Source organism: Eleutherodactylus coqui, chromosome 8 (genome assembly GCF_035609145.1).
Source record: "Eleutherodactylus coqui strain aEleCoq1 chromosome 8, aEleCoq1.hap1, whole genome shotgun sequence".
In the NCBI taxonomy this organism is placed as follows: Eukaryota; Metazoa; Chordata; class Amphibia; order Anura; family Eleutherodactylidae; genus Eleutherodactylus; species Eleutherodactylus coqui.
The window spans coordinates 178,480,177-178,507,289 of NC_089844.1; the positions used below are offsets into that span (position 1 = coordinate 178,480,177).

General features: G+C 44.9%; 1 protein-coding gene across 1 annotated transcript; it reads right to left on the reverse strand.

The window, feature by feature from the left end:
- LOC136578045 (guanylate-binding protein 3-like) lies at nucleotides 1-26,583 on the reverse strand. Its single transcript, XM_066577954.1, has 10 exons — nucleotides 26,377-26,583; nucleotides 26,033-26,071; nucleotides 21,976-22,254; nucleotides 8,007-8,186; nucleotides 7,722-7,849; nucleotides 6,636-6,745; nucleotides 6,329-6,516; nucleotides 5,940-6,188; nucleotides 5,004-5,182; nucleotides 1-135 (listed from the first exon to the last, which is right to left on the reverse strand). The coding sequence occupies exons 1-10, from the start codon at nucleotides 26,471-26,473 to the stop codon at nucleotides 1-3; spliced, it is 1,584 nt and encodes a 527-aa protein (XP_066434051.1). The 5' UTR covers nucleotides 26,474-26,583.
- Nucleotides 26,584-27,113: the final 530 nt, after the last annotated feature.

Genomic DNA, 27,113 nt, shown 5'->3' on the forward strand with positions numbered 1-27,113 from the left:
TTAAAGGCCAATAAGTGTTAATGTTCCCTCACCTTCTATCTCCAGGTCTTTCTTAGTCAAGGCTTCATTGCTTTTCAGAATGTTGATTCCTATACTTCCCTTAGATGCCTGGTATTTCTGAAGCACCATGTCAGCCTAAACAAATTAAACATGTTGAAAATATAGCAATAGTTGGATAAATGATGAATATTTAGCCTCTGTGTACCAAGATCATGACCTTAATCTCTTCTACTCACCTGAATGCCTTTCCCAGGTGCCATGTTATACTTGTCCGCTATTGCTTTTAAATCTTGCTTGAATCTTTCATAGCCGCCATGAATGCTGTACAATCCTTGAGCTAAAGCTTCCTACAGGTGACTCTAAATGAATCGTTATCTCCAGCACTTAGAACATTGGAAAGGAGGAGACGGAGTAAGGGAGGAAGAAGATTCATGAAGATGCACCTCAAGATGTAGCACGGGGGAATAGATTATGGTCTGAAGTGAGAAGACGTGGAGTAATTTTGCTCCGTTAAAATTGTGCTTAATCCATCACTATCTAGCCCTAATCTACAGTGATTTTTCATTACTAAGGGCCTCTCCTATCCCCGGCCTCTTAGAGAGCTGCTACATGGAACAAAGTGTGTGGACATCCCTCACCTGTTGCTATTTACTTGAGTGCCGGATCCTCGACCTGACCTGCCTCCCTTCTGGTTGTAACACTGTGCAGAGGTGAACGGCAGGCCAGAGCTGTACATCAGCAATCCATATTCTCTGCCGGGTCCCAGCTTGCTGTTTTGGGCAGCTGTGATGTGGTCACAGTTCGCTTAGGACTTGGTGGTGTTGAGGAGCGGAGGCCGGATTACAGGCACCATCTTAGATTCACCACGGCGGAAGAGAGGTATCAGACAATCCTAAACACTGCCGGTGGGGCCTTCATCCAAGGACTTTGGGGTTTTCCACTGGGTACCAGAATACAGAAGCCTCCTCAGTGGGTACCCACGGTTCAATGCTGTGGGGGAGGGGGGTGCTTTGCAGTCAGGCAGCGGGACAGTTGCAGCCTGCATGTGGATCATACCTGCTCAAGCTCCTGGTCACCTCTACACTGTGGGTCAGGTATAAAATCTGGGTGCTCTTCCTTCCTGCTGCATTATCACCCGGCATTTTAAAAGATATCGCTTATAGTCCTGTGGGGACTACAGGAGAGGACTCTGCTTGTCTCCACTGGTCCTCGTTCTATTTACACTAAAGTTTGAGCTGCAGAGTTGTTGGCGTTCTCTCTTCTCTGCCATAATCAAATTGTGGCAGTAATTTTATTAATGCATAGCAAGAAACTTCACAATTATTACCTCTTTTTTACTCTTCTAGCATACATACCAGATCTTAACAATTACTAAGCCATGGCTGCTATCTAATTGTCTCTTCCTACTGCTGTCACCAGATCGCCACTATAGACTCTGTAGCTCACCATGGTCTGGTAGCTACATGTGTTTTATGATGTAATGAAAGCCAAACTCTTTATCTGAGGACTACTATGTAATACTATAATAGCTCCTGCTTGGCATTACTCCTGCTCCAGACTCCACTTCTTCCTATTCTCTGCATGTGTCTTCCATTTGCAGGGCCCTCACCAAGCAGAACAAACTGACTAATAAACAGCATCAATTTGTGTAGTCAAGCATTATTGCAGATCCTCAACCTGGTGTCTCTATTGAGTCTTAGGGATTTCCTTCTATAGCAGCTACCACAGCTCCAATGACTGTTCTGACTTTTATGTACATTATGAAGGCAATAACGGAGTGTTGGTCCATGTTAACGGAAAAGACAGATGCTTTACAGTCAAATTGTATCTGCCTTTGAGCGGATGTACAAAATCTATGACAGCGCATTACTGCAGTGGAGACCCAGGTTTCTCATTTGAAAAATATAGTCACACTTCAAGATGTAGCACAGAGGGGTTGAAGCAGTGGATAAAGCAAGTAACTGTAGTCGGACTTGTGCGACACAAAGTGGGCACTATGAGCTATTTAACACTATTATCCCATGGTGGCGCAAAGCAGACACTATTACCTCACGGGAGCAAAAAGGAAGCACAATAACTTCATAAGGGCACAAAGTGAGCATTGTTATGTAATGGAGAGATGTGCTTTATGCGTCATTCTCTGCATTCTCCCTGACATGGGTTTCTTAAGGTTAGCAAGTGTAGTCATTAGAGATGAGCAAGCACCAATATGCTCGGGTGCTCGTTACTCAAGTCGAGCTTTTTGTAATGCTCGAGAGCTCGGCTCGAGTAACGAACCCCATTGAAGTCAATGTGAGTCTCGAGCTAATTGTGATTGGCTAAGGCAATTGATAGATCAGCACTACAGAGCCGGGGACAGCACGGATAAAATGCGGCTGAGCCCCAGCAGCTGATGGTTTTTCAGGGAAGGGCTTTAAATATAAGCCCTTCCCTGAAAAACTATGACAAAATAGTGTAAAAAAATTTTTTAAATGATACTCACCTCCTTTCAGCTGCCGGAGCTCAGCCGCGCTGTCACCGGCTCTGTTGCACTGCTGATCTATCAACACGTGGGATTTAAAATCCCCGCCTACTGAAAGATTTGATTGTGATTGACTGAGCGCCTCAGCCAATTACAATCAGTGTTGCCAATTGTGATCTGCCGGCTGGGCTTGGCAGATGTTTCCTTCATCCCTGCGAGGAAAAAGAATTCCCTGCTGCACTTGCCACATCTGTGACAGATGCAGCAGAGGAATCTTCATCCCTGCGGGGAATAAAGAATTCCCTACCACAGCTGTTACAAATGACAGCTGCGGTATGGGATCCAGCTGTCGGCATCCTGTAATTGTTTTTCATGAATACTCCTGAGTAATCCATGAATACTCCTGACAGCAGTGCAGAAGAGTCAGGTGGACTCGCCTGAGCAACGGCAGCTGAAGAATGGGGAGTATAGATTTTTTTTTATTTTTAACACCATCTTTTCTTGTTTTTCAGGGAAGGGCTTATATTTGAAGTATTCATGAATTCATGAATGGGTGACTGACTGCTGCCTCTGATTGGCTGAGTGCTGGGACCAATCAGAGGCAGCTTTCAGCTGTCATTTAATAGCTGATAGCTGCCTCTGATTGGAAAAAGTGCTTAGCCAACCAGAGACAGCTCATTCAGCAGTCTGAATACTCCTCACAGCAGTGCAGGAGAAGAGCCGGCTGGACTCGGTTGAGCACCGGCAGCTAAAGAAAGGTGAGTATAGATTTTTTAAAATTTCTATCACCATTTTTCTTGTTTTTCATTTAAAGCCCTTCCTTGAAAAACAGGATGTTGGCAGCTGGAACCCATACCGCAGCTGTCATATGTAACAGCTGTGGTAGGGAATTCTTTGTTCCCCGCAGGGATGAAGAATTCATTTGCTGCATCTGTCACAGATGTGGCAGGTGCAGCAGGGAATTCTTTTTCCTCGCAGGGATAAAGGAAACATCTGCTGCATGCAGCAAAGGCGCTCTTCATCCCTGCGGGGACACGACAGCTTTGGACAGGTATTTTTTTTTTTTACACTAAAATTCTTTTTTTCAGGGAAGAACTTATATGTAAAGCTTTTCCCTGAAAATCGATTTGGAGGTGTCGGCAGACCATTGTCTTCAATGGAGCTGCCGGCAGCAGCTGCGGCTCTATTGAAGACAATGTGTGCATTTTTTTTACACTAAAATTCAGCTTTTTTCAGGGAGAGGCTTTTTAAAGCCCTTCCCTGAAAAACCATCGGCTGCCGGGGCTCAGCCGCATCTTCTCCGCGCTGTCCCCGACTATGTAGCGCTGCTGATCTATTAGCATGCGGGGATCTAAAATCCCCGCCTGCTGAAAGAGCTGATTGTGTTTGGCTGAGAGATCAGGACTACAGAGCCAGGGACAGTGCGGAGAAGACACGGCTGAGCCTCGGCAGCTAAGGGCAGGTGAGTAACCATTTTTTTTGGACACTATTTTTTCAGGGAAGGGCTTATATTTAAAGCCCTTCCCTGAAATCCCTTCAGCTGCCAGGGCTCAGATGCGACTTTTCTGCGCTGTCCCCGGCTCTGCACTATTGATCTATCAGCACACTGGGATTTAAAATCCCCACCTGCTGAAAGTGTTCATTGTGATTGGCTGAGCATCTCAGCCAATTACAATCAGCTCTTTCAGCAGGCGGTGATTTAAAATCGCCGCCTGCTGATAGATCAGGACTACAGAGCCGGGGACAGCGTGGAGAAGTCGTGGCTGAGCCCCGGCAGCTGAAGGCAGGTGAGCATCCATTTTTTTTACACTATTTTTCATGTTTTTTGAGGGAAGGGCTTATATTTGAAGCCCTTCCCTGAAATCCAATTACTGGGGGGCTGGCAGCAGGATCCTCTACTGTCACACATTCTCTGATGTGTGACAGCTGCGGTAGGGAATTGAAGAATTGTGGCAGATATAGTAGCAGAGAATTCTTTTTACTAGCGGGGATGAAGGAAACATTTGCCGCATGTAGCAGATGTGTTCTTGATCCCCGCAGGGGACACGGCAGAGGCGGAGAGGTAATTATTTTTTTTTTTTACACTAAAATTATTGTTTTGCAGGGAAGCGCATATATATAAAGCCCTTCCATGAAAAACAATGCAGGGGTGACGGCACACTATTGTTTTCAATGGAGCAGCTGACAGCAGCCACTGCTCCATTGAAAACAGGTAGGGAGGAGAGGGTCAAGATTTTCTCGAGCACCCGAGCACCGCGTGGTGCTCGGCTCGAGTAACGAGTACATCGAGTATGCTAATGCTCGGACATGCATGCTTGCTCATCTCTATTAGTCATATTTGAGAGTTTTTTTGATTTCTAGCTTTAGATGATGTCAATATTCTACTCCACGCTTCCTCAAAGCTTCCCTCGATGTATTTCTTATGCAAACTTCTCATGATTCCTGACGCTCAAGTAGTGAGACATGAAACAAGTCGTGTGTTATGGAGAAGGATAGAATGTCTTCTGAATAAGGGTAATACATGTTTGGATGTTGGACTCACCATATAGTTTTTCATGAATTTCTGATCGTTGTCTTTAAATGATCTTTGCAGTAATATCTGATGAGCTTCATCCTCATACTGGGTGAGGAACTGCAGGAACTGGTCCAGAGTGTCAGTGGGGAAGGCGACGCGTTCCTTCATCATATTCTCGTAATGTTGGGAAGCCTCCTGGACAGCCACTTAGTTTTTCATGTCAGAAAGTGGATGGGCTATGTCCTCCATGCAGGCCATGCTGGACGTCAATATAATGTTTGTGTACATTTTTGTCAATTCACTGAGTTCTGAAAGCAAAAAACGCAATGTGTGAATAGATGAAATGTCCTTTATAGAGTGTGGTGGATATTGGAAAATGCTGGAGAAACTGGACAATTTTATGCTGGATGTAACTGCCATATCTATCATAACTCACGTGAGGAACATAGGTACTCTAGGGATGATAGTCTTCATTCACATAGTGGTAGTTGTCTACAGTCAGGTAAAGAAAGTAGTTGACTCTTATGTGGGGATAGTAGTCAGCTCTTAGCTGAGGTTTCTAGACTATTCTTGGTAAGAGACAGTAGTCCACTCTCAGCAGGGCATCGTTGTCCCCTCTGAGGTGTTGTCTACTCTCACATATCGACAGAAAAAAAATGGATGAACAGATAAAGTGTCATTCATAGAAGGGGCTACATCTTTACAAGGTTTATAATTGAAAAATACTAGAGAAGCTAAAAAACTTTACACTAGATGTAACTGCCTCAACTACCATAACTTAGGTGTGAATTATAGGTACTCTAGGGTTAGTAAGTCTACTGTCAGGTGGAGATAGTAGCCAACCCTCAGATATGGATAGTAGCTACTTCTCAGGTGAGGATAGCAGACTACAGTCAGGTGAGAGTCATAGTTACTCTCAGTTGAAGATGGTAGTCTAATCTCTTGAATGTTGAATCGACTCACGGATTCCTGTAACTGCAGTGATTCCCATCACTTTTTTCACTTCCGCCTTGCAGAAGACATAATCATAGTATCTCTTTGTCTGCCTCAAAAATTCAGACTTCATTTCACTATCAGGAATGTTCTCCATGTTCTGACGATCTTCTTTATTCAGAGATGGTTGGTCAAACACAAAGCACTTTCGTTTAGAGAAAAACATTTGGAGACATTGTCTCAATCCATTATACTGTGTATCTTTGCTTGTTTTTTTCCCTGTTGTGAAGAAAACAAATTTGTATGAGTGATAACGTCACTTTCCATTATCTCCCTCCCCTCCGTGTTACTTGTAAGATATGTTGCTACTCATTCACCATCATCTCATGTGGACCTCTCAGTGTCTTCTCCATACTTACGCTCTCTCAGCTTTAGAGCGTTCTCCAGGTGGACATCTTCTGAAATCTCAATTCCATCAACATTAAGCTTCAAATGGAAATCTCTCCCAGCCCAGGTGAAAATGGGAAAATGCTTGGAGAATTCTGCTTCCTCGTCCTCAATGTCCTGAGAATTTGCCTTGATTTCTTCTGAAATATTCCCCACAAATCTATTCACCTTAGATAAGGAGCCAAATACTCTAGATCTCCTTTAATAGTATCAAGTTCATTTTTATACAATGATAACTGAAAAGTATGTAAACTTTAACATAATGTCTTAGAAGGATACTTCAACTTGTCAACAGTATCTTGGTCAATCATGGCCATACTATTATACACCAGGGCACTACTCAGGAGGACGGCGAGGCAGAAGATCCAGTTGTCATTTTTATTGTCCCCCTGCAAAGAAAAAAATGTTTTAAGGATTCTCATGGTCATTGATAAATCATGATCCTTCTGACTGACTTGTGAATTGCCAAACTAATCTACTTCTTAACCTCCCATACAACCAAACAAAGACTTGCTTATCTTCGAACTGTACACTCTTGATCCCTATAGTGACCAATGCGCCTTTTTACAGTGAACACTAATGGGAATAAATCTGAATATACACGTTTTTAAGCTGGTGGCTTGGCTGACTACTGACAGCCAGGCACCTGATCTAATAGCCAGGAACAGTGAAGCCTCAGATCCTGGCAGTTTAACCCCTAACATGCCGCAACCAATAGCAACTGCAGCATGTAAGCAGATTACAAGGGGAGAGGACTCGTTATGTCTCCCATCAGCAACCCACAGTGCAATGCAGGTTACTAATGGGTTTCCATGGCAGCCGGATGCCAGCCACTCACAGAGTCTAAAAGGCTGCATAGTAGAATGCACTACATAAGTAATGCGGTGTACTATACTAACACTTGAACAATCACATCTTCAAGTCCCTTTGGGGGACTAAAAATATAGCATCCGAAACAGTTCAATAAAGCTTAATTTGAAGAAAGAAAATCCTGTTAAAAAAATACATATTTTTCCCCACAAAAATAATTTTAGATAGATTAAATACAAAATAAAAATAATAGGTATTACTCCACAATTGTCATTTTTCTTTTGTTTCCTTTCCCCCAAAATAATAAAAAGCAATCAAAAAGTCTCATGTACCTCAAAATAGTACATGAAAAAACTTGTTTCCTACAGTACGTTTCAAAAGATTTAGTTAAAATCTACCACAAGTTGCATGTGGAGTGCCAAAAGTGATAAGACTAATCAAGATGTGAAATACTAATTTTCAAATCCCTTAAAAGGTCCTGGTTGAGTCTCCCTGTTCGGGTGAAATACTCTGGTACGCAAGAACTGAACATGAAGCCTCATATGTCTGCATCACCTTCTCCACGTCCCCAAGACCTTCCGTGTCTAGCAGAACCAGCGTGTTGTTTGGTTTAGTAGGATGAGGAACACACCACATCCAGATGCCTTTGGTCTCGGCTTGGGCGTTGTAGCCCAGATTAAAACCTGCAGACACTAAAAATATTGAAAATCAAAGTTATTTTCTGACAAACACAAAAACGTCAACTCTTTATCTATAGGAGAGGAAGGACTTCTGGTTGAAGTGACAGTGTAAACTTATATATGATAACATTTCATCCACTTTTTGTAGCCAATATCGCACCTTTCTTGGCTCCAGCTAACTTGTTCATCAGGTAGGACTTTCCTGTTCGGTACAAGCCAACTATGGACACCACCACCACCGGCTGCTTGATTCTCGTAAGGATCTTTATGGCTTCCTCATTCACAGTTAGTTTTCCTTTCTTCGTGTTCTCAATCAGACACACTGGGCTGTCCATCATGGCTGCAGAGGATGCAGTAAACAAAGAGTTAAACGCAGTAATCATGAATTGCATTATTTACACTGTGGCTAGTTTTTGTAATTTTTTGCCTTCTTCTCTTTGTATAGATCTGCCCTTTATCCTAAAATCATGCAGTTCTCACACTGAGCCTAATAATAGTCTGCCACTTCCTGTTCTGTAGAAAAAACTTCTCAGTAGCCATCTCATTGTCATCACATGCAGAATAGCACTGAGGTGACACCTAAATATAGATAACAGGTAATGTCACAGCTCACCTCCTTCAACCCCCTGCAGACTGACCACTAAGCCTAATAATAGTCTGATACTTCCTGTTCTATAGAGAAAACTTCTCAACAATCATCTCATTATCTTCACAAGCAGAAATACAATGAGAAGCGACCCCTAAATGTAGATAACACAGCATTCGCTATTCCCAATAGCTGATGTCACAGCTCACCCCCTTTCCATCCCTGCACAAGTAACAGGGCATGTCCACAACACCCTCCTATAGAAATCAATAAGTGATAGTCAAAGCTCACCTCCTCCCCCTCCCTGCACAGGTCACAGAGCATTCCCACAACATTTTCTCATAGAAGTTAATGGCCACCTTTTTGTCTGTTGTGATGACCCATGAGATTGCTGTAAGTCATATCTCTGAATGTTGCTAACTGCAGCTCAGGCAAGATGGTTGCCCTGTAATCATGTGCCAACAATAACACTAGTTAGTAAAAATTTACTATCAGAAAATACTATATTAGAAAAATGGAAAATAATTCACTATCTGGTTTTACGTAGAATGGGACATGCTGTGATTTTATTTTTAATACAGATCATTATCTCATGTAAGATGGATCCAGATGGGGGGGATTTGCCGTGTGATTTCCGTGTCGACCCTCTGCATGGAAATTCTGTACTTTTACAGTAGCAACAAAGTGAAAGCTGTGGAAATAATCTGCACAAAACCTGGGGGGAAAATTGAGATATGATGCGGAATTTAATTCCACAACATGTCAATTTTATTGCCGTTTCTGCTGCGGAATTCATCACTTCTCAACAAGGGGTGAATTTTGCACAGAAACATGCGATAAAAGAGGCTTCAAAATCGGCAACAAATAGTGCATGTTTGGATGCAGACTTTCCGCTACTGATCTGCTGCAGAATGTCCGCTGACAGAGACGTAACTGGAAGCTCCTGCATCCCAATGCAAAACCTGTAACAGGGCCCCCAACTGTAATGCTTTATTCATAGTACTGGGCTCCCTATATGGAGAAGAGAGGCCTTATGGGCCCTTAAGGCTCCTGGGCCCGGGTGCAACCGCATCCCCTGCACCCTCTATAGTTACGCCCCTGACCACTGCAAATCAGCCCCTGTGTGGACCCAGCCTAGGAAAGCATATCTCTGCACAGTGCAACTGATTGTAATGGGTCAGTGTGCTGTCCGTGTGTTGCCCATGTTTACTAACTTGCAAATACAGACAGCCTGAGTGAATAAAACCTTACACATTAAGTCCTCAGCAAAGCAAAGTTAACTCAGCGAGAGAAGAGATCATGATCCGGCCACCATTGTGTGCACAGCGCCAGAGATAGTGAAGGCTGCCCAACCTCTGCTGCAGGGGGTTTCATGTCTTTTATCATTTTTGTGATATTTCTGCCCCCTGTTATTTACCTCCATGCCCAATAGATGAAGTCAGTCCCGCTGCCCATAAACCTGTAAAGTGTCACCAGGAGGGACGTGTCCAGCCGGAATTCAATATATAGTAAATGCAGATGTAGTAGAGCTGAGTTTGTCATTTAGTTCTACTTGTAAAATGATTCCCCAGTAGTATCTGTGGTGATATAGCACTGCAGGTAAATTTACTGGGCACTTTAAATACCAGACTCTGCTCTGCTACACGTCTATATGGAATAATACTGGCAAGAGAAAAGACATTTATGCAGATAACGAGAGTGATTACCGGAGACTCCTTAGGCAGCGCGGCACAACGATGGCTGGAGGAAGAAAAGTAAAAAAAATCTGACCAGAAGCTGGTAATATAATGTCTGCAGAGTGGGGTACGATGAAAGTGAAAGGAGAAAAAGGAAGAGCAAAGATCTCACCTCCTGTTTATTATATTGTCTCACACTGTGAGGGATGCTCTACGCCCGACAGGAATATTCCAGACTCTTCTTGTTGCAAATCAGAAATATTCCTTATTCCTCTCACAGTTAGTACTTTAACACAGCACACAGGTCAACTCAATGGTCACTTTACTATTGACTCCTCTTTGACGCTTGGAGCCTCTTGCACAATTCTGCTAAATTGTTTACATGCACCCCCATCCCTTCCCAAGTTTGACACCCAGATGCAGGGTTGAATCTTTTGTAAGAAACAATGCATGGGTCCCTTTTTCCTCAAATGCCTCAATGCATAAATTAGCATAACTTGGTGCGAGCTTTGTCCCCATAGTGGTCCCTTATAACTGTAGAGAAAACTGGTTGTTAAAAATGAAATATTCTGTAATATAAAATAAACATTCTTTGGTGACACAAAATGAATGGGTCCTTGTCTAAAAAATATTTAACCACTCAGATGCCCATGGGGTGGGCAGACGAAGAAAAACAAAACTTTTTTTGGAGGGGTGAATATGGTGCAATCGTCAAACAAAGATGACTGTTGTGTATGTTTTTTGCCAAAATAAATATTAGTTTATTAATAAGAACCAGCTTGTAAATGTGTTTCGAGGTATGAGGACCTCTTCCTCAGTACTTACTGGGGATATAGAATATGATTACGTTTATTAAAGCATAATAGAATAGGAAGTAATAGATTGAAAATGGAACATAATTTGGGTATGAAGCAGATTATAGTAAAATTTAAGGAAAAAAGAAGCAAACAGTTGATGCCGCGGTTACACACACTCCACAGTTTCTCCCGAAGTTGAGGAGAGGAATCTTAATGTATTAAATAAAAAAGGAAAATGTTTATTGCATTAATAGAGAAGGAAGAGGGAATGACAAGCAGCCCATAACCAATTAAAACCAGAAGAGTTGGTTTAATTGGCATGTAGTTGTAGGAGATCTGAGCTCAGTATTTTGATGGATTAATACATAAGATAAATAAATTGATAAATAGGGCATTCAAAAGGTATTAGACAATGTTGTGTGATAAAGTAGATGGTATTATTAAAATGAATGTAAATATTAACATATAGTATCATTGACATATGTATGGTTGTGTGTGGTGCAATGAATAAATAAATATATATAAAAATGTAAATGGGAAAGGTTTGTGAGTGCACAAATAACTGTTTGGGGTTGAAAGGATGTAATTATCACAATTAATACATATTTAAAAGGAATTTAGTTGGAGAAAATTATTGTTATAAAAACAGCTAAATGAGAACGTTGGCTTCTTTCATTTTGTGAATCATCTTCTTGACAGGTTGATACATGGCAGGTGGTATGGGACAGCATCTTTCCTTGATTTGAGGATGAGTATCAGTGGGGATAGTGTGATAAACATCATAGGCTCTTCCAAAGTCTAATGTGTATTTACTGAATGTGGAATGACATTTTTGGGCTACTTGGAGAACTCTTTCTTTTGTGTAGGGGTGTTGGTGTCGCTAATATCAATATCAGACTACTATGAAGTGTTTATCTCTGTCTTTCCCTTTTTAATTTGCTGGGCTGACTGTTGAAATTCTACACTTGATGGAGTAAGGTTGTCTTCCACATTGACTATGGAGATTTGTGCCATTGGGTAGTATTTTTTCAATTGTACAGGAGTTTCACCCTTATTGAGTAAACAAATAGGTACTCTGCCTGCTGAGACTGTCGCCAAACTTCAGAATGGAGAGGTTCCACTAAGGCCTGGTAATTTTGTCCTTGTAGTCCAGGTCTGGTTTGGCACCATAGTAAAGCTTGTGTTCCAGGTTGTAGGGTAACAGGTCTTAGTTAGAGATGAGCGAGCACCAAAATGCTCGGGTGCTCGTTACTCGGGACGAAATTATCGCGATGCTCGAGGGTTCGTTTCGAGTAACGAACCCCATTGAAGTCAATGGGCGACCCGAGCATTTTTGTATTTCGCCGATGCTCGCTAAGGTTTTCATGTGTGAAAATCTGGGCAATTCAAGAAAGTGATGGGAACGACACAGCAACGGATAGGGCAGGCGAGGGGCTACATGTTGGGCTGCATCTCAAGTTCACAGGTCCCACTATTAAGCCACAATACCGGCAAGAGTGCCCCCCCCCCCTCCCAACAACTTTTACTTCTGAAAAGCCCTCATTAGCATGGCATACCTTAGCTAAGCACCACACTACCTCCAACAAAGCACAATCACTGCCTGCATGACACTCCGCTGCCACTTCTCCTGGGTTACATGCTGCCCAACCCCCCCCCCCCCGCACGTCAGTGTCCACAGCGTACACCAAATTGTCCCTGCCCAGCCTTCAGCTGCCCTCATGCCACGCCACCCTCATGTCTATTTATAAGTGCGTCTGCCACAGGAAAAGCAGGCACACACTGCAGAGGGTTGGCATGGCTAGGCAGCGACTACCCCATAAAAGGGGCGGGCCGATAGTCCACAATGCTGTACAGAAGCAATGAGAAATCCAATCCTGTGCCACCTCCATCTGGAGCTGCACACGTGGGCATAGCAATGGGGAACCTATGTGCCACACACTATTCATTCTGTCAAGGTGTCTGCATGCCCCAGTCAGACCGCGGTTTTTTATAAATAGTCACAGCCAGGTCCAACTCCGCAATGGGAATTCCGTGTGCACCCACAGCATGGGTGGCTCCCTGGAACCCACCGGAGGTACATAAAAATATCCCATTGCATTGCCCATCACAGCTGAGGTAATGTCGTGCTTAATACAGGTGGGCTTCGGCCCACACTGCATGCCCCAGTCTGACTGGGGTTCTTTACAAGTGGACAGATGTAGGTTAAACTCCGTGTGCACCTACAGCATGGGTGGCTCCCTGGAACCCACCGGTGGTACATAAAAATATCCCATTGCATTGCCCATCACACCTGAGGTAATGTCGTGGTTAATGCAGGTGGGCTTCGGCCCACACTGCATGCCCCAGTCAGACTGGGGTTCTTTACAAGTGGACAGATGTAGTAACAACTCCCTGTGGACCCACAGCATGGGTGGGTGCTAGGAAGCCACCTGCGGTACATAAATAAATCCCATTGCATTGCCCATCACAGCTGATGTTATGTCAGCTGTAATGCAGGTGGGCAAAAGATTAATTGGATTACACTGTAGGCGAGGGCCCACAAAAATTGGTGTACCAACAGTACTAATGTACCTGAGAAAAATTGCCCATGCCCAACCGAGAGGGCAGGTGAAACCCATTAATGGCTTTGGTTAATGTGGCTTAATTGGTAACTAGGCCTGGAGGCAGCCCAGTTAAAATAAAAATTGGTTCAGGTGAAAGTTTCAACGCTTTAATGAGCATTGAAACGTATAAAAATTGTTTAGAAAAATTATATGACTGAGCCTTGTGGGCCTAAGAAAAATTGCCCATTCGGCGTGATTACGTGAGGTTTCAGGAGGAGGAGCAGGAGGAGGAGGATGAATATTATACACAGATTGATGAAGCAAAAAGGTCCCCGTTTTGGATGGTGATAGAGAACGATGCTTCCATCCGCGGGTGCAGCCTACGTATTGCTTAGGTATCGCTGCTGTCCGCTGGTGGAGAAGAGAAGTCTGGTGAAATCCAGGCTTTGTTCATCTTGATGAGTGTAAGCCTGTCGGCACTGTCGGTTGACAGGTGGGTACGCTTATCCGTGATGATTCCCCCAGCCACACTAAACACACTCTCTGACAAGACGCTAGCCGCAGGACAAGCAAGCACCTCCAGGGCATACAGCGCAAGTTCAGGCCACGTGTCCAGCTTCAACACCCAGTAGTTGTAGGGGGCAGAGGCGTCACCGAGGACGGTGCTGCAATCGGCTACGTACTCCCTCACCATCCTTTTACAGTGCTCCCGCCAACTCAGCCTTGACTGGGGACCGGTGACACAGTCTTGCTGGGGAGCCATAAAGCTGTCAAAGGCCTTAGAGAGTGTTCCCCTGCCTGCGCTGTACATGCTGCCTGATCTCTGCGCCTCCCCTGCTACCTGGGCCGCGGAAATGCGCCTTCGGCCACTAGCGCTGTCGGATGGGAAGTTTACCATCAGTTTGTCCACCAGCGCCCTGTGGTATAGCATCATTCTCGAACCCCTTTCCTCTTCGGGAATGAGAGTGCAAAGGCTCTCCTTATACCGTGGATCGAGCAGTGTGTACACCCAGTAATCCGTAGTGGCCAGAATGCGTGTAACGCGAGGGTCACGAGAAAGGCATCCTAACATGAAGTCAGCCATGTGTGCCAGGGTACCTGTACGGAACACATGGCTGTCCTCACTCGGAAGATCACTTTCAGGATCCTCCTCCTCCTCCTCCTCCTCCTCTGGCCATACATGCTGAAAGGATGACAGGCAAGCTGCATCTGTACCCTCAGCAGTGGGCCAAGCTGTCTCTTCCCCCTCCTCCTCATGCTCCTCCCTCTCCTCCTCCTCCTCCTCCTCCTCCTCCTCCTCCTCTGGCCATACACACTGAAAGGATGACAGGCAAGCAGCATCTGTCCCCTCAGCAGTGGGCCAAGCTGTCTCTTCCCCCTCCTCCTCATGCTCCTCCCCCTCCTCCTCAACGCGCTGAGATATAGACATGAGGTTGCTCTGACTATCCAGCGACATACTGTCTTCCCCCGCCTCCGTTTCTGATTCCAAAGCGTCTGCCTTTATGCTTTGCAGGGAACTTCTCAAGAGGCATAGCAGAGGAATGGTGACGCTAATGATTGCAGCATCCCCGCTCACCATCTGGGTAGACTCCTCAAATTTTCCAAGGACCTGGCAGATGGCTGCCAACCAGGCCCACTCTTCTGTAAATAATTGAGGAGGCTGACTCCCACTGCGCCGCGCAAGTTGGAGTTGGTATTCCACTATAGCTCTACGCTGCTCATAGAGTCTGGCCAACATGTGGAGCGTAGAGTTCCACTGTGTGGACACGTCGCACAGCAGTCGGTGCACTGGCAGATTAAACCGATGTTGCAGGATCCGCAGGGTGGCAGCGTGCGTGTGGGATTTGCGGAAATGTGCGCAGAGCTGGCGCACCTTTCCGAGCAGGTATGACAAGTCGGGGTAGCTTTTCAGAAAGTGCTGAACCACCAAATTAAAGACATGGGCCAGGCATGGCACGTGCGTGAGGCTGCCGAGCTGCAGAGCCGCCACCAGGTTACGGCCGTTGTCACACACGACCATGCCCGGTTGGAGGCTCAGCGGCGCAAGCCAGCGGTCGGTCTGCTCTGTCAGACCCTGCAGCAGTTCGTGGGCCGTTTGCCTCTTATCTCCTAAGCTGAGTAGTTTCAGCACGGCCTGCTGACGCTTGCCCACAGCTGTGCTGCCACGCCGCGTGACACCGACTGCTGGCGACGTGCTGCTGCTGCTGACACATCTTGATTGCGAGACAGAGGTTGCGTAGGAGGAGGGTGGTTTAGTGGAGGAAACATACACCCCCGCAGATACCACCACCGAGCTGGGGCACGCAATTCGGGGGGTGGGTAGGACGTGAGCGGTCCCAGGCTCTGACTCTGTCCCAGCCTCCACTAAATTCACCCAATGTGCCATCAGGGAGATATAGTGGCCCTGCCCGCCTGTGCTTGTCCACGTGTCTGTTGTTAAGTGGCAGTAACCGCGTTGGTGAGGGCGCGTACAATGTTGCGGGAGACGTGGTCGTGCAGGCCTGGGACGGCACATCGGGAAAAGTAGTGGCGACTGGGAACCGAGTAGCGCGGGGCCGCCGCCACTATCATGCTTTTGAAAGCCTCCGTTTCCACAAGCCTATACGGCAGCATCTCTAGGCTGATCAATTTTGCAATGTGCACGTTTAACGCTTGAGCGTGTGGGTGCGTGGCGGCGTACTTGCGCTTGTGCTCAAACTGTGGCGCTAGCGACGTCTGGACGCTACGCTGAGAGACATTGCTGGATGGGGCCGAGGACAGCGGAGGTGAGGGTGTGGGTGCAGGCCAGAAGACGGTACTGCCTGTGTCCTCAGAGGGGGGTTGGATCTCAGTGGCAGGTTGGGGCACAGGGGGAGAGGCAGTGGTGCAAACCGGAGGCGGTGAACGGGCATTGTCCCACCTTGTGGGGTGCTTGGCCATCATATGCCTGCGCATGCTGGTGGTGGTGCCTCCCCAGCTGATCTTGGCGCGACAAAGGTTGCACACCACTGTTCGTCGATCGTCAGGCGTCTCTGTGAAAAACTGTCACACCGTAGAGCACCTTGACCTCTGCAGGGTGGCATGGCGCGAGGGGGCGCTTTGGGAACCAGTTGGTGGATTATTCGGTCTGGCCCTGCCTCTACCCCTGGCCACCGCACTGGCTCGGCCTGTGCCCACACCCTGACTTGGGCCTCCGCGTCCTCGCCTGCGTCCACGTCCTATAGGCCTACCCCTACCCCTCAGCATGGTGTATTACCAGTGATTTGATTTCCCAGCCAGGAAATAAATTGGCGCAAGCCTGCTGTTAAACTTAGCTGGCTGCGTATGATTTTTGTTTAAGTTCTCCACCCAGCACACACGTACACAGAACGCTGAGGACTGTCAGAGGCAGGCCAAATAAAATTTTTGCCCTTTTTTTTTAAAGGAAAGGCCCACTGACTATATTCAATCAATAATAAATGTGTTGTGGCCCTGCAGTGTGTCACAGAACTGCAGTCTTGCACTGTTATTAACTGCAGCAGAGCGGTGATTTCCCAGCCAGGAAATAAATTGGCGCAAGCCTGCAGGCCAAATAGAATTTTTTCCCTTTTTTTTTTTAAAGGAAAGGCCCACTGCCTATATTCAATCAATAATAAATGTGTTGTGGCCCTGCAGTGTGTCACAGAACTGCAGTCTTGCACTGTTATTAACTGCAGCAGAGCGGTGATTTCCCAGCAAGGAAATAAATTTGCGCAAGCCTGCTGTTAAACTTAGCTGGCTGCGTATGATTTTTGTTTAAGTTCTCCACCCAGCACACACGTACCCAGAACGCTGAGGACTGTCAGAGGCAGGCCAAATAAAATTTTTGCCCTTTTTTTTTAAAGGAAAGGCCCACTGACTATATTCAATCAATAATAAATGTGTTGTGGCCCTGCAGTGTGTCACAGAACTGCAGTCTTGCACTGTTATTAACTGCAGCAGAGCGGTGATTTCCCAGCAAGGAAATAAATTCGCGCAAGCCTGCTGTTAAACTTAGCTGGCTGCGTATGATTTTTGTTTAAGTTCTCCACCCAGCACACACGTACCCAGAACGCTGAGGCCTGTCAGAGGCAGGCCAAATAGAATTTTTTCCCATTTTTTTTTAAAGGAAAGGCCCACTGCCTATATTCAATCAATAATAAATGTGTTGTGTGGCCCTGCTGTGTGTCACAGAACTGCAGTGTTGCACTGTTATTAACTGCAGCAGAGCGGTGATTTCCCAGCCAGGAAATAAATTGGCGCAAGCCTGCAGGCCAAATAGAATTTTTGCCCTTTTTTTTTAAAGGAAAGGCCCACTGCCTATATTCAATCAATAATAAATGTGTTGTGGCCCTGCAGTGTGTCACAGAACTGCAGCCTTGCACTGTTATTAACTGCAGCAGAGCGGTGATTTCCCAGCCAGGAAATAAATTGGCGCAAGCCTGCAGGCCAAATAGAATTTTTGCCCTTTTTTTTTAAAAGGAAAGGCCCACTGACTATATTCAATCAATAATAAATGTGTTGTGGCCCTGCAGTGTGTCACAGAACTGCAGTCTTGCACTGTTATTAATTGCAGCAGAGCGGTGATTTCCCAGCCAGGAAATAAATTGGTGCAAGCCTGCAGGCCAAATAGAATTTTTGCCCTTTTTTTTTAAAGGAAAGGCCAATCAATAATAAATGTGTTGTGGCCCTGCAGTGTGTCACAGAACTGCAGTCTTGCACTGTTATTAACTGCAGCAGAGCGGTGATTTCCCAGCAAGGAAATAAATTCACGCAAGCCTGCTGTTAAACTTAGCTGGCTGCGTATGATTTTTGTTTAGGTTCTCCACCCAGCACACACGTACCCAGAACGCTGAGGACTGTCAGAGGCAGGCCAAATAGAATTTTTTCCCCTTTTTTTTTTAAAGGAAAGGCCCACTGCCTATATTCAATCAATAATAAATGTGTTGTGTGGCCCTGCTGTGTGTCACAGAACAGCAGTGTTGCACTGTTATTAACTGCAGCAGAGCGGTGATTTCCCAGCCAGGAAATAAATTGGCGCAAGCCTGCTGTTAAACTTAGCTGGCTGCGCATGATTTTTTTAAAGTTCTCCACCCAGCACACACGTACCCAGAACGCTGAGGACTGTCAGAGGCAGGCCAAATAGAACTTTTTGCCCTTTTTTTTTTTAAAGGAAAGGCCCACTGACTATATTCAATCAATAAAATATGTCTTCTGGCCCTGCCTACACAATTCTGGCCCTGGAGTATTACTGCAGGGCGCAATGCTCTGCACGGCCGATTTGGAAAAAAAAAAATGTGCAACACTGCTAACAGCAGCCTCCACAGTACTGCACATGGTTAGATGTGGCCCTAAGAAAGACCGTTGGGGTTCTTGAAGCCTACACTAACTCCTAACACTCTCCCTGCCTAACCACCACTTCTGTCCCTGTAGTATTACTGCAGGGCGCAATGCTCTGCACGGCCGATATAGCAAAAAAAAAAAATGTGCACCACTGCAAAAGGCAGCCTCCACAGTACTGCACACGGTTAGATGTGGCCCTAAGAAGGACCGTTGGGGTTCTTGAAGCCTACACTAACTCCTAACACTCTCCCTACAGCAGCTCCAACACGATACCACTGTCCCTGATCTCTGTCACAACGCATCTGAGGCGAGCCGCGGGAGGGGCCAATTTTTATACTCGGGTGACACCTGATCTCCCCAGCCACTCACAGCAGGGGGTGGTATAGGGCTGGAACATCACAGGGGGAAGTTGTAATGCCTTCCCTGTCTTTCAATTGGCCAGAAAAGCGCGCTAACGTCTCAGAGAGGAAAGTGAAAGTAACCCGAACATCGCGTGGTACTCGTTACGAGTAACGAGCATGCCGGACACCCTAATATTCGCCCGAGCATCAAGCTCGGACGAGTACGTTCGCTCATCTCTAATGGTAACTAATGCATATTCCATATGCACTCACATGTGTAGGTTGATGACAACCTGACCAGACACACAGGTGTGCATATTTAATGTTTATTGCTCATACTAATCACTTAGTAATACTACAAACTGCTGTCATCCACAGATTAATTAAATTGATCCAAGTTATATGCAGACCATACTAGTATGCATGTATCACTATGTATATATTGCTGTTATTTTATCCATTCATCCACCATGAAATGTTTTTTGTTTTGATTTTATTTTCCTTTATTTATTTATTTTTTCCCTTCCTTTTCTTTATTTTTTTCTTCACTGTACCCTTGTGTTACATTCATACGTGTTTTGCCATTGCCCATGTACTGTTAGTCATCCCAGCTTACTGATGAAGGGGTTTACCCCGAAACGCGTTTATTAGCTGAATTTTAAGTTTTAATACTCTAAATAAAACGAGATATTGGATATTCATTCAATTGTTCTGATATCTTAATTGGAACCTCCGGAGAGTTCCGCCTACACAGCAGATTTTTTGTTTAGCTTATCAACAGGGTTGTCACCAGCCTCATCAGCCGTGGATAGTCATTCATGAACTTAGTGTAGGGGCAAGAGCAGCAATCCCGCAGAGCCTGCACCCTCATATACGGGACTTGCAGGGTTATTTTTCTGAGGCCTGCTTGCAAAAGCCTGGTCTGTGTCAGCCATCCACCCGCCATTAGAGACACTTTCTGACCTGTCTAAGGACACTGCTCCCACTCAGGACTCAAAGACTGCCTGTGAGGACTTTCTGCACAGGGTGAGAGATCCTGATAGCCCCTCTTCTAATGCTTCTCTCGACATACAGTCATGGAGTAGCATGCCTACCCCTTCTGGCTTCACTACAGAGTCTGAAGAGCCTCCAGCTCCACACAAAGTTGTTTGGTGCTAATTGAGACTTTTGCATTTAGAGACTTTTGTGTTTTTTCCTTGTTGGACTTTTATTTTCTTCCCAAAAGGACTCTAAAGTTATTTTGTCCCCCCAAAATGTTTACTTATGCTTAACGTTTCAGTTCAGGTAACGTTGAAATGTTCAAGTATTGTCCAGGAGGGTAAAGAATGTTTGTGACAAGTAAAAGAAATGTTTAAATTGCATTATCCTGGAGTGTCTGTGTCTGCATGAATGTAGGTATGATAGGAGTGATTGTTTGTCCAGTCCCATGTAATTGCTTGAGCCGTGTACTGGTGCTTGCCTGTAATTTCACCTGTCCCAGGAAACATGGGGGTATAGACGTTAAACTGCCACCCTTCACAAAGTGTCTCGGGAAAGTGATGGTCATTCCACTTATCCCTTAATTTTCTCAAATCCTGGCAGTCACCCTTCTCTATCCTTTTGTATTTCACAGTGTGTTTCTCTCTAACTTAGTATTTGGGGATAAGAGTTATGTATAGGCCCCATAGCAAATGCTAGTGTAACCTGGATTATGTACAGCCTAGCAACCCTTCTTAAAATAGGTATGGCCACACCACACACACACACACACACAAATCCTTCACACTGTCATAGAATAAATCTTTAATAGGGGAAGTGATATTGTTGGTAAATTCTAAATGCAGAGATGGATAAACTCGGAGAAGTAGCTAGAGGGGAAGTAATTGTTAAGGTTCCTCCTTGCATGCTCCATGACTGAGCAGATGGTTCTGTACAAATGGTTTAGTGAGAAGTGCACTAGAGGAAGACCAATTCCGGGGCAGTAACTCTGTTTTAAGAGACGCCGGGGTCAGCTTATTTTATGTAGCGGAGGAGTGGGTGGGGGGAGCTGTAGTGGCCCAGTCCTATAGGCCACTTCAGAATGTATTTTATATTTGTCTTGTGCATTTGTATTATTAGCAACTTCGGTTTGCTTTCTGATCCTTGTGACTGACCATTCTGACTATTGTGCTCCCTGGCGGCTCTGTATTCTGGGCCCAATTGTTGCTTGCTGCCTGCCCTGATATTCGGCCGGGACCTAATTGATGCACCTGTGCTGCTAACTCTGACTATATCCTATATTACTGACAGACTCCTGTTTAGACTACCAGAAACCACAACTTGGGCCAGTGCAACGTCAGCAACCGCACTACCGATACTATCTGGATGAGTAACGTCTTAGGCCACTCTCACACATGCCACTTTTTACTGTGATTAGTGTGGTGTCCCAAGTGCTATGGTACAACACCGCTATTGACTTTAATGGCGCCTCACAGACATGCGCTCGACGCGGTGTTTCTAACGCCGTGATTTTCAAGCTCTTTCTGCTCTATTTTCATGTGTTTTAGCGCTTTTTAACACACCTCAACACCCAGAACAATGATGGGGTGTGGTAAAAAGTGCTGTGACATGCGTTCAAAAACACTGCTCAAAATTGTGGTAAAAATGCCACGGTTTCGAGCTGCATTTTCTAAATGCATGTGTGAGAGTGGCCTAAGGGACCCCGCAGCAAGGACTGTATCCAGCTTGGAAATCTCAAGGGTATAAAGCGGGTTTCCCCAGATGATGCCCCCCCAGATAGCCCAAAGTCAGACTGCTGGGTGGCAAGGTATATCTACATCCAGATACCTGACAAAAGTTATATCATCCAAAAACAAATATATATCACACTTCCAACACATATATATCACCTCTCCTCTCCAGATCTTCTCTCCCATACTCCACGTATTTCTTCAGCCACTCTATACAGGTATTCTCCAGATAATTCCTGTTCCTCTCCCCCACTTGTACGTCTGGACTGTTCCATCTCTGTGCGGTGATCTGAGCCTGGTTCATGGTGGCCGTGTATGTCCAGGTCTGCGTGTCCAGAGCCATGAATTCTCCCCCATCATATCCGTCCTGATCATATACTCTGATGCTGCCGTCATCTCCCAGCTCACAGCCGTACATCCACTGGAGAGAATGGAAACCTGCAAACAGTATAAGACATGTTATAATGTATATATCTTTTATATGTGCGGCGTATGCATGTGATATGTAATATGCAGGGAGTGTGATGCAGGTATATTACACATACTTTACATATATACACAGGTAACTTGTGATGTTTTACAAAACACGTATGTAATGTATGTACAGGTCATACAAGTAGAGTATGTGTGTGACATGTAATATATAGGATGTGTTGTAGGTATATGACACATATTATAGACATAGGTCATGGGGTGTTTTACAGAACATGTATGTAATATATGCAGGTGACTAGTATAGTGTAATATGTGTGTAATACATAATATACAGGATGTGTGATGCAGGTATTAAGCATATACTGCAATACACTTGCTGATGTGTGGCGGTCTTACACAGAAGGCGCTCAACAAGCTGCTCCTGGAACTGCAGGACAGTGATATCACCAGAAGAAAAATTGCAGTGATATCGTATATGTGACCTGTGTGATATTGCAGCGTTTTCTCATGGTGATATCATGATTTTGTGTCGCTACTAAGTTGCACGGCTTTGCAGTGCTCTTTTGCTGGGATTTTTAAAAGGGCTGGAAAGATAAACCCTACCCCAAAAATTAGCCCTGGCTGCATAAAAAAAACACAGTACATCACCTAACAATCGCTGTTTGCTCAGCCGCACTTCTCCTCGTAGGTCCCTGATATATTTTCTTGTAGTCTTCAGCCAGTGCTACCTGGTTAGAGGTTCATAAACCCTGCCTCCAGGAGACATTGGCTCTGATTGGCTGAGCTGCGACATTTGAGAAGCAATCCGAGCCAGCGCTCCATGAACCAATCACAGCTATTCAATGTGATGGCTGTGATTGGTTTATTGAGCGCTGCAGTGATTGGCTGAGCCGTGGCGCTCGAGAATCAATCAAAGGCAGCCCTTCCTGGAGGCGGGGTTTTTGAACCCCTGACCAGGAAGCTCTGGGGAAAAACTAGAAGCAAGTTTGTTGGGGACCAATGAGGAGAAGTGTGGCGGAGTGAACAGCGCTTGATAGGTGATGTATTCTGTTTTTTTGTTATTTTTTGTTTATTTTAGGGCTCAAACAGTAGGCTTTCCTACTGTAAAAGTTGCATCGCACTGTACAAAAACAGTGTTTCTGTGTGATGCAACACAAAGGAAAGCCCCACAAGAGAACATGGAATACAAAACATCGCAAATCGCATCTGTATAGAGCATGTCATGTTTTTTTTTTCCCCTCGCTGTGTAACAGCCTACAAAGCATTGTTAATGTGAAGGAACCCATTGGAAAGTATGGCCTTCACATACATGCGATTTGTAGCACTGTCGCATTGTGAGAAAAATCACGCTATTTTGTCGCCCGTGTGAAAGTGGCCTTAACCTGCAGTAATATAAAGTGCTCCTATATACAGAGGAGGAATACAAATACTTTGCATTATTAGTGCCAGCAGTGTGCCACCTGTATTTATGACAGCAGCTTACCCCTCATTAACCCATTTGGCACCACACGATTTACTGTGCTGTAAAGTGTGCAGACTAGTGATTGGCAGGTGGCTGCAATTGTCAGTGTAGTCCGTCTATTGTGGATATTATTGTGTATAAAGTGTAACTCGTAGGAGGTATATTAGTGTGCATACAGTGTTTTCTTTATATTGTATAAAGTACATGCTTTCCTGGCCCCCTCCATAATGTCATATATGTCTTATGTTGGTGCGCTGTGCAAATCTGTCTAGTCATTCTGTTATATGTATTGCACATCTGCAGCATGTGATGGGTATGTGTTTGCAAAAGCCTGCAGATTGCATGTGAATATATCAGCATATGTCCTGTCACGTAGTATGAGTGAGAGTATAAACAGGAGTGTTTGAGAGCGGGAAGAGGTCCATTTCTTCTGGGTTCCTGATGAAGAGTGCCAGCTACATGCGGTTACCTTCAACCCTCATGTAGTGAAGAATGGAAGAGGAGGAGAGGTTCCAGGGATTGCCTGATCTACAATGAGAGAAGAGTGAGCCCCAATTGGAGAGAGCGCATGAGAGAGAAGTAAGTGCAATTCTCCCCAAGACCCAGTGCATAGGTACTCTTATGAATTGTTCACATTCGAGAGTCCTGAAGTCTGGTACCACCAGGTGGAGGTTTGCTCTTTCAATTGTTCCCACCTACGCGACCTGAAGTCTGGAACCATTGAGTGGAGGTACGCGTCTTCAATTGTTCACGCACGGGCTTCCTGAAGTTTGGGATCACCGTATGGAGATACTCCTAAACAAAGTCTGTCTAAATGTCTGCACTTGGAAGATTGTCTACTTTGCTTTGTACTGCTGGAGTTTGTTTAACTAAAGTTGTTTAAGGCCCTGACTGTTCCCAGGGACCTGAGGTACGTTATATCTGACTGCGGCTCATTTATACTTTGCTGAAGGTCATTACAATGTGTATCAAAATGGTGGCATAACCCGTGACAATACCTATCCCTATTCTACCGTTTATTGTGATTGTTCCCAGCAAGAGAAACCAAGTAATCTTGTAGATATGATACCTTTTAATGGCTAACAACAATACATGATGTAATAGCGAGCTTCCGAACCAACGCAGGGTTCTTCTTCAGGCTAAAAATGGAATAGATCTGAAGAGGCATGGATATTTATACACACTTATAACATACATACTTATGACAAGGCACAGACATGGATGTGATTGGTTTGCACTTAAAAGGAATTCAGCAATGGAAAACAAACTTTTTTTGTCTAGGCACTTGTCCAATGTTGTGTACCTGATCATGTGCAGTAAATGTCCTGTTGAGGGTCTTTATGTCGGAGAAACAGGGCAAAGACTGAAAGCAAGGATGAGATCTCATCGCCACACAATTAAACACAGAAAAAGAGAATTGCCTGTGGCCGAGCACTTCTCTAACCATGGACATGACATAGGAGATATGAGAGTTTTGATATTGAAGGGTGGTTTCAAGTCGCAAAACCACAGAAGAATTTGGGAATATAAATTGATAACAACCTTTGACACGCTGAATACTGGATTAAATTATTCCCCAGGATTTATGGGTGAATGGGAGGTGTGAGACATTTATTGCACAGATAAGACCCCCATCAACAGTAATTCAGGGACCATAAACCTTCACTCCCCTATCAGTGTCTAGTTAAAAATGTTTGTGTACCTCTTGTAGCATTTCTAGCCTGACGACCTCCCCCCCCCCCCCTCCCAACAGTAATTTAGGGACCATAAAACTTTCACTCCACTATCAGTGCCTAGACAAAAAAAAGTTTGTTTGCTGTTGCAGAATTCCTTTTAAGTGCGAACCAATCACATCCATATCTGTGCCTTGTCATAAGTATGTATGTTATAAGTGTGTATAAATATTCATGCCTCTTCAGATCTATTCCATTTAAGGCTAAAGAAGAACCCTGCGTTGGTTCGGAAGCTCGCTATTACATCATGTATTTTTGTTAGCCATTAAAAGGTATCATATCTACAAGATTACGTTGTTTCTCTTGCTGGGAACAATCACATTTTGTTCTACTGGCTAACACGGTACCAAACCTTTGTTTTCATTATACCGTTTATTGGGCATCCCTCTCCTAGGGGTGTCCGGAAGAGGCCTAGCGCTGCTCTTGCCGAGGCTACGTGCGTCCCTCTGGGAGGGAGCAAGGTAAGTGCCGCCGTGACAAGCCAGTATCTTACCTTTCCTGCTCCTCAACTTGCGCCCTGTGTCTGGGCTTACCCTACGGGATGCTGCACATACAGTACAGTGTATACAGTATATCTGTCTCTCACCTCCTGTCTGGTTGAAGCGCTCCATCAGTATCTTCACATTAAGGGCGAGCACCCACTGGCATTTGCGTTTTCCGCGGGAAAAAAACGCAGCGTTTTCGCCGCGTTTCCCGCGATTTTTCCGCGCGTTTTTCGCGGCGTTTTCGCGGCTTTTCCGTTAATTTCCATTGATTTTCATGGGTGCATTAGGAGAAAAATAAGGACACATATGCAACTGACATGTTCCTATGTTAAAAACGCAAACGCAACGTAAAAAAAACGCCAGTGGACAGGAACACATGTTATCTCTATGCCTGTGCAGGAAAAACGCAAAACGCAGGTAAAAAAACGCCAGTGGGTGGGCGCCCTAAATCTGAATACAGCCTCATTTCCTCTAGCTCTATTTGTGCTGTCCTCCCAGTATTCTGCTCCCTCCATCTTCATCCACTCCACTCTCGGTGACATCCTCCTGCTGACTGAATTATAGTTCACAATCTCCTGATCGTCCACATATCCTATTTCAGAATACTCAGGTATCCCGAAGCCTGGAGCAGAGACCGCAGTCGGACAATAGCGCAGAGAGTGACTGTCTGAGAGAGATACAGAGTGTTACCTGCACATTATTATTTTTTATTTATTTATTATGTACTGTAGCAAGTCAGGGTTATTCTCCTCTTGGATAGTCAACCTTTCAGTCAAGAATGCTGCCACACATGTAGAAACAGTCCAGAAACTTGTATTTCTTTTAGATCTGGTGCCTGCCAGTTTTATTCCCAGTCACAGCAAACATGTACAGCATACAACACACAGTTTATTTGTACCCCATCAGGATAAAAGTCTAGGGTCGTTTTCTCTGTCAGTTTCAGGGCTTGATTATTCAATTCTAAATGCAAAAGTATTGTATTACATTACATCCCTGTGTAATGTACCTAATCTAATTCTCTAACTTCCCCGTGCTGTACAAATATGAAATTTGGTACGACCATTCTTTAGGTCCTAAATAGGAAAAGTAAAGGGGTCACAATTCGATTATTCAATGATAATTGCAAAAGTAAGTACACCCCTATGTAATGTAATTTCTCGGTGTCGTAGAAGCGTGAAATTT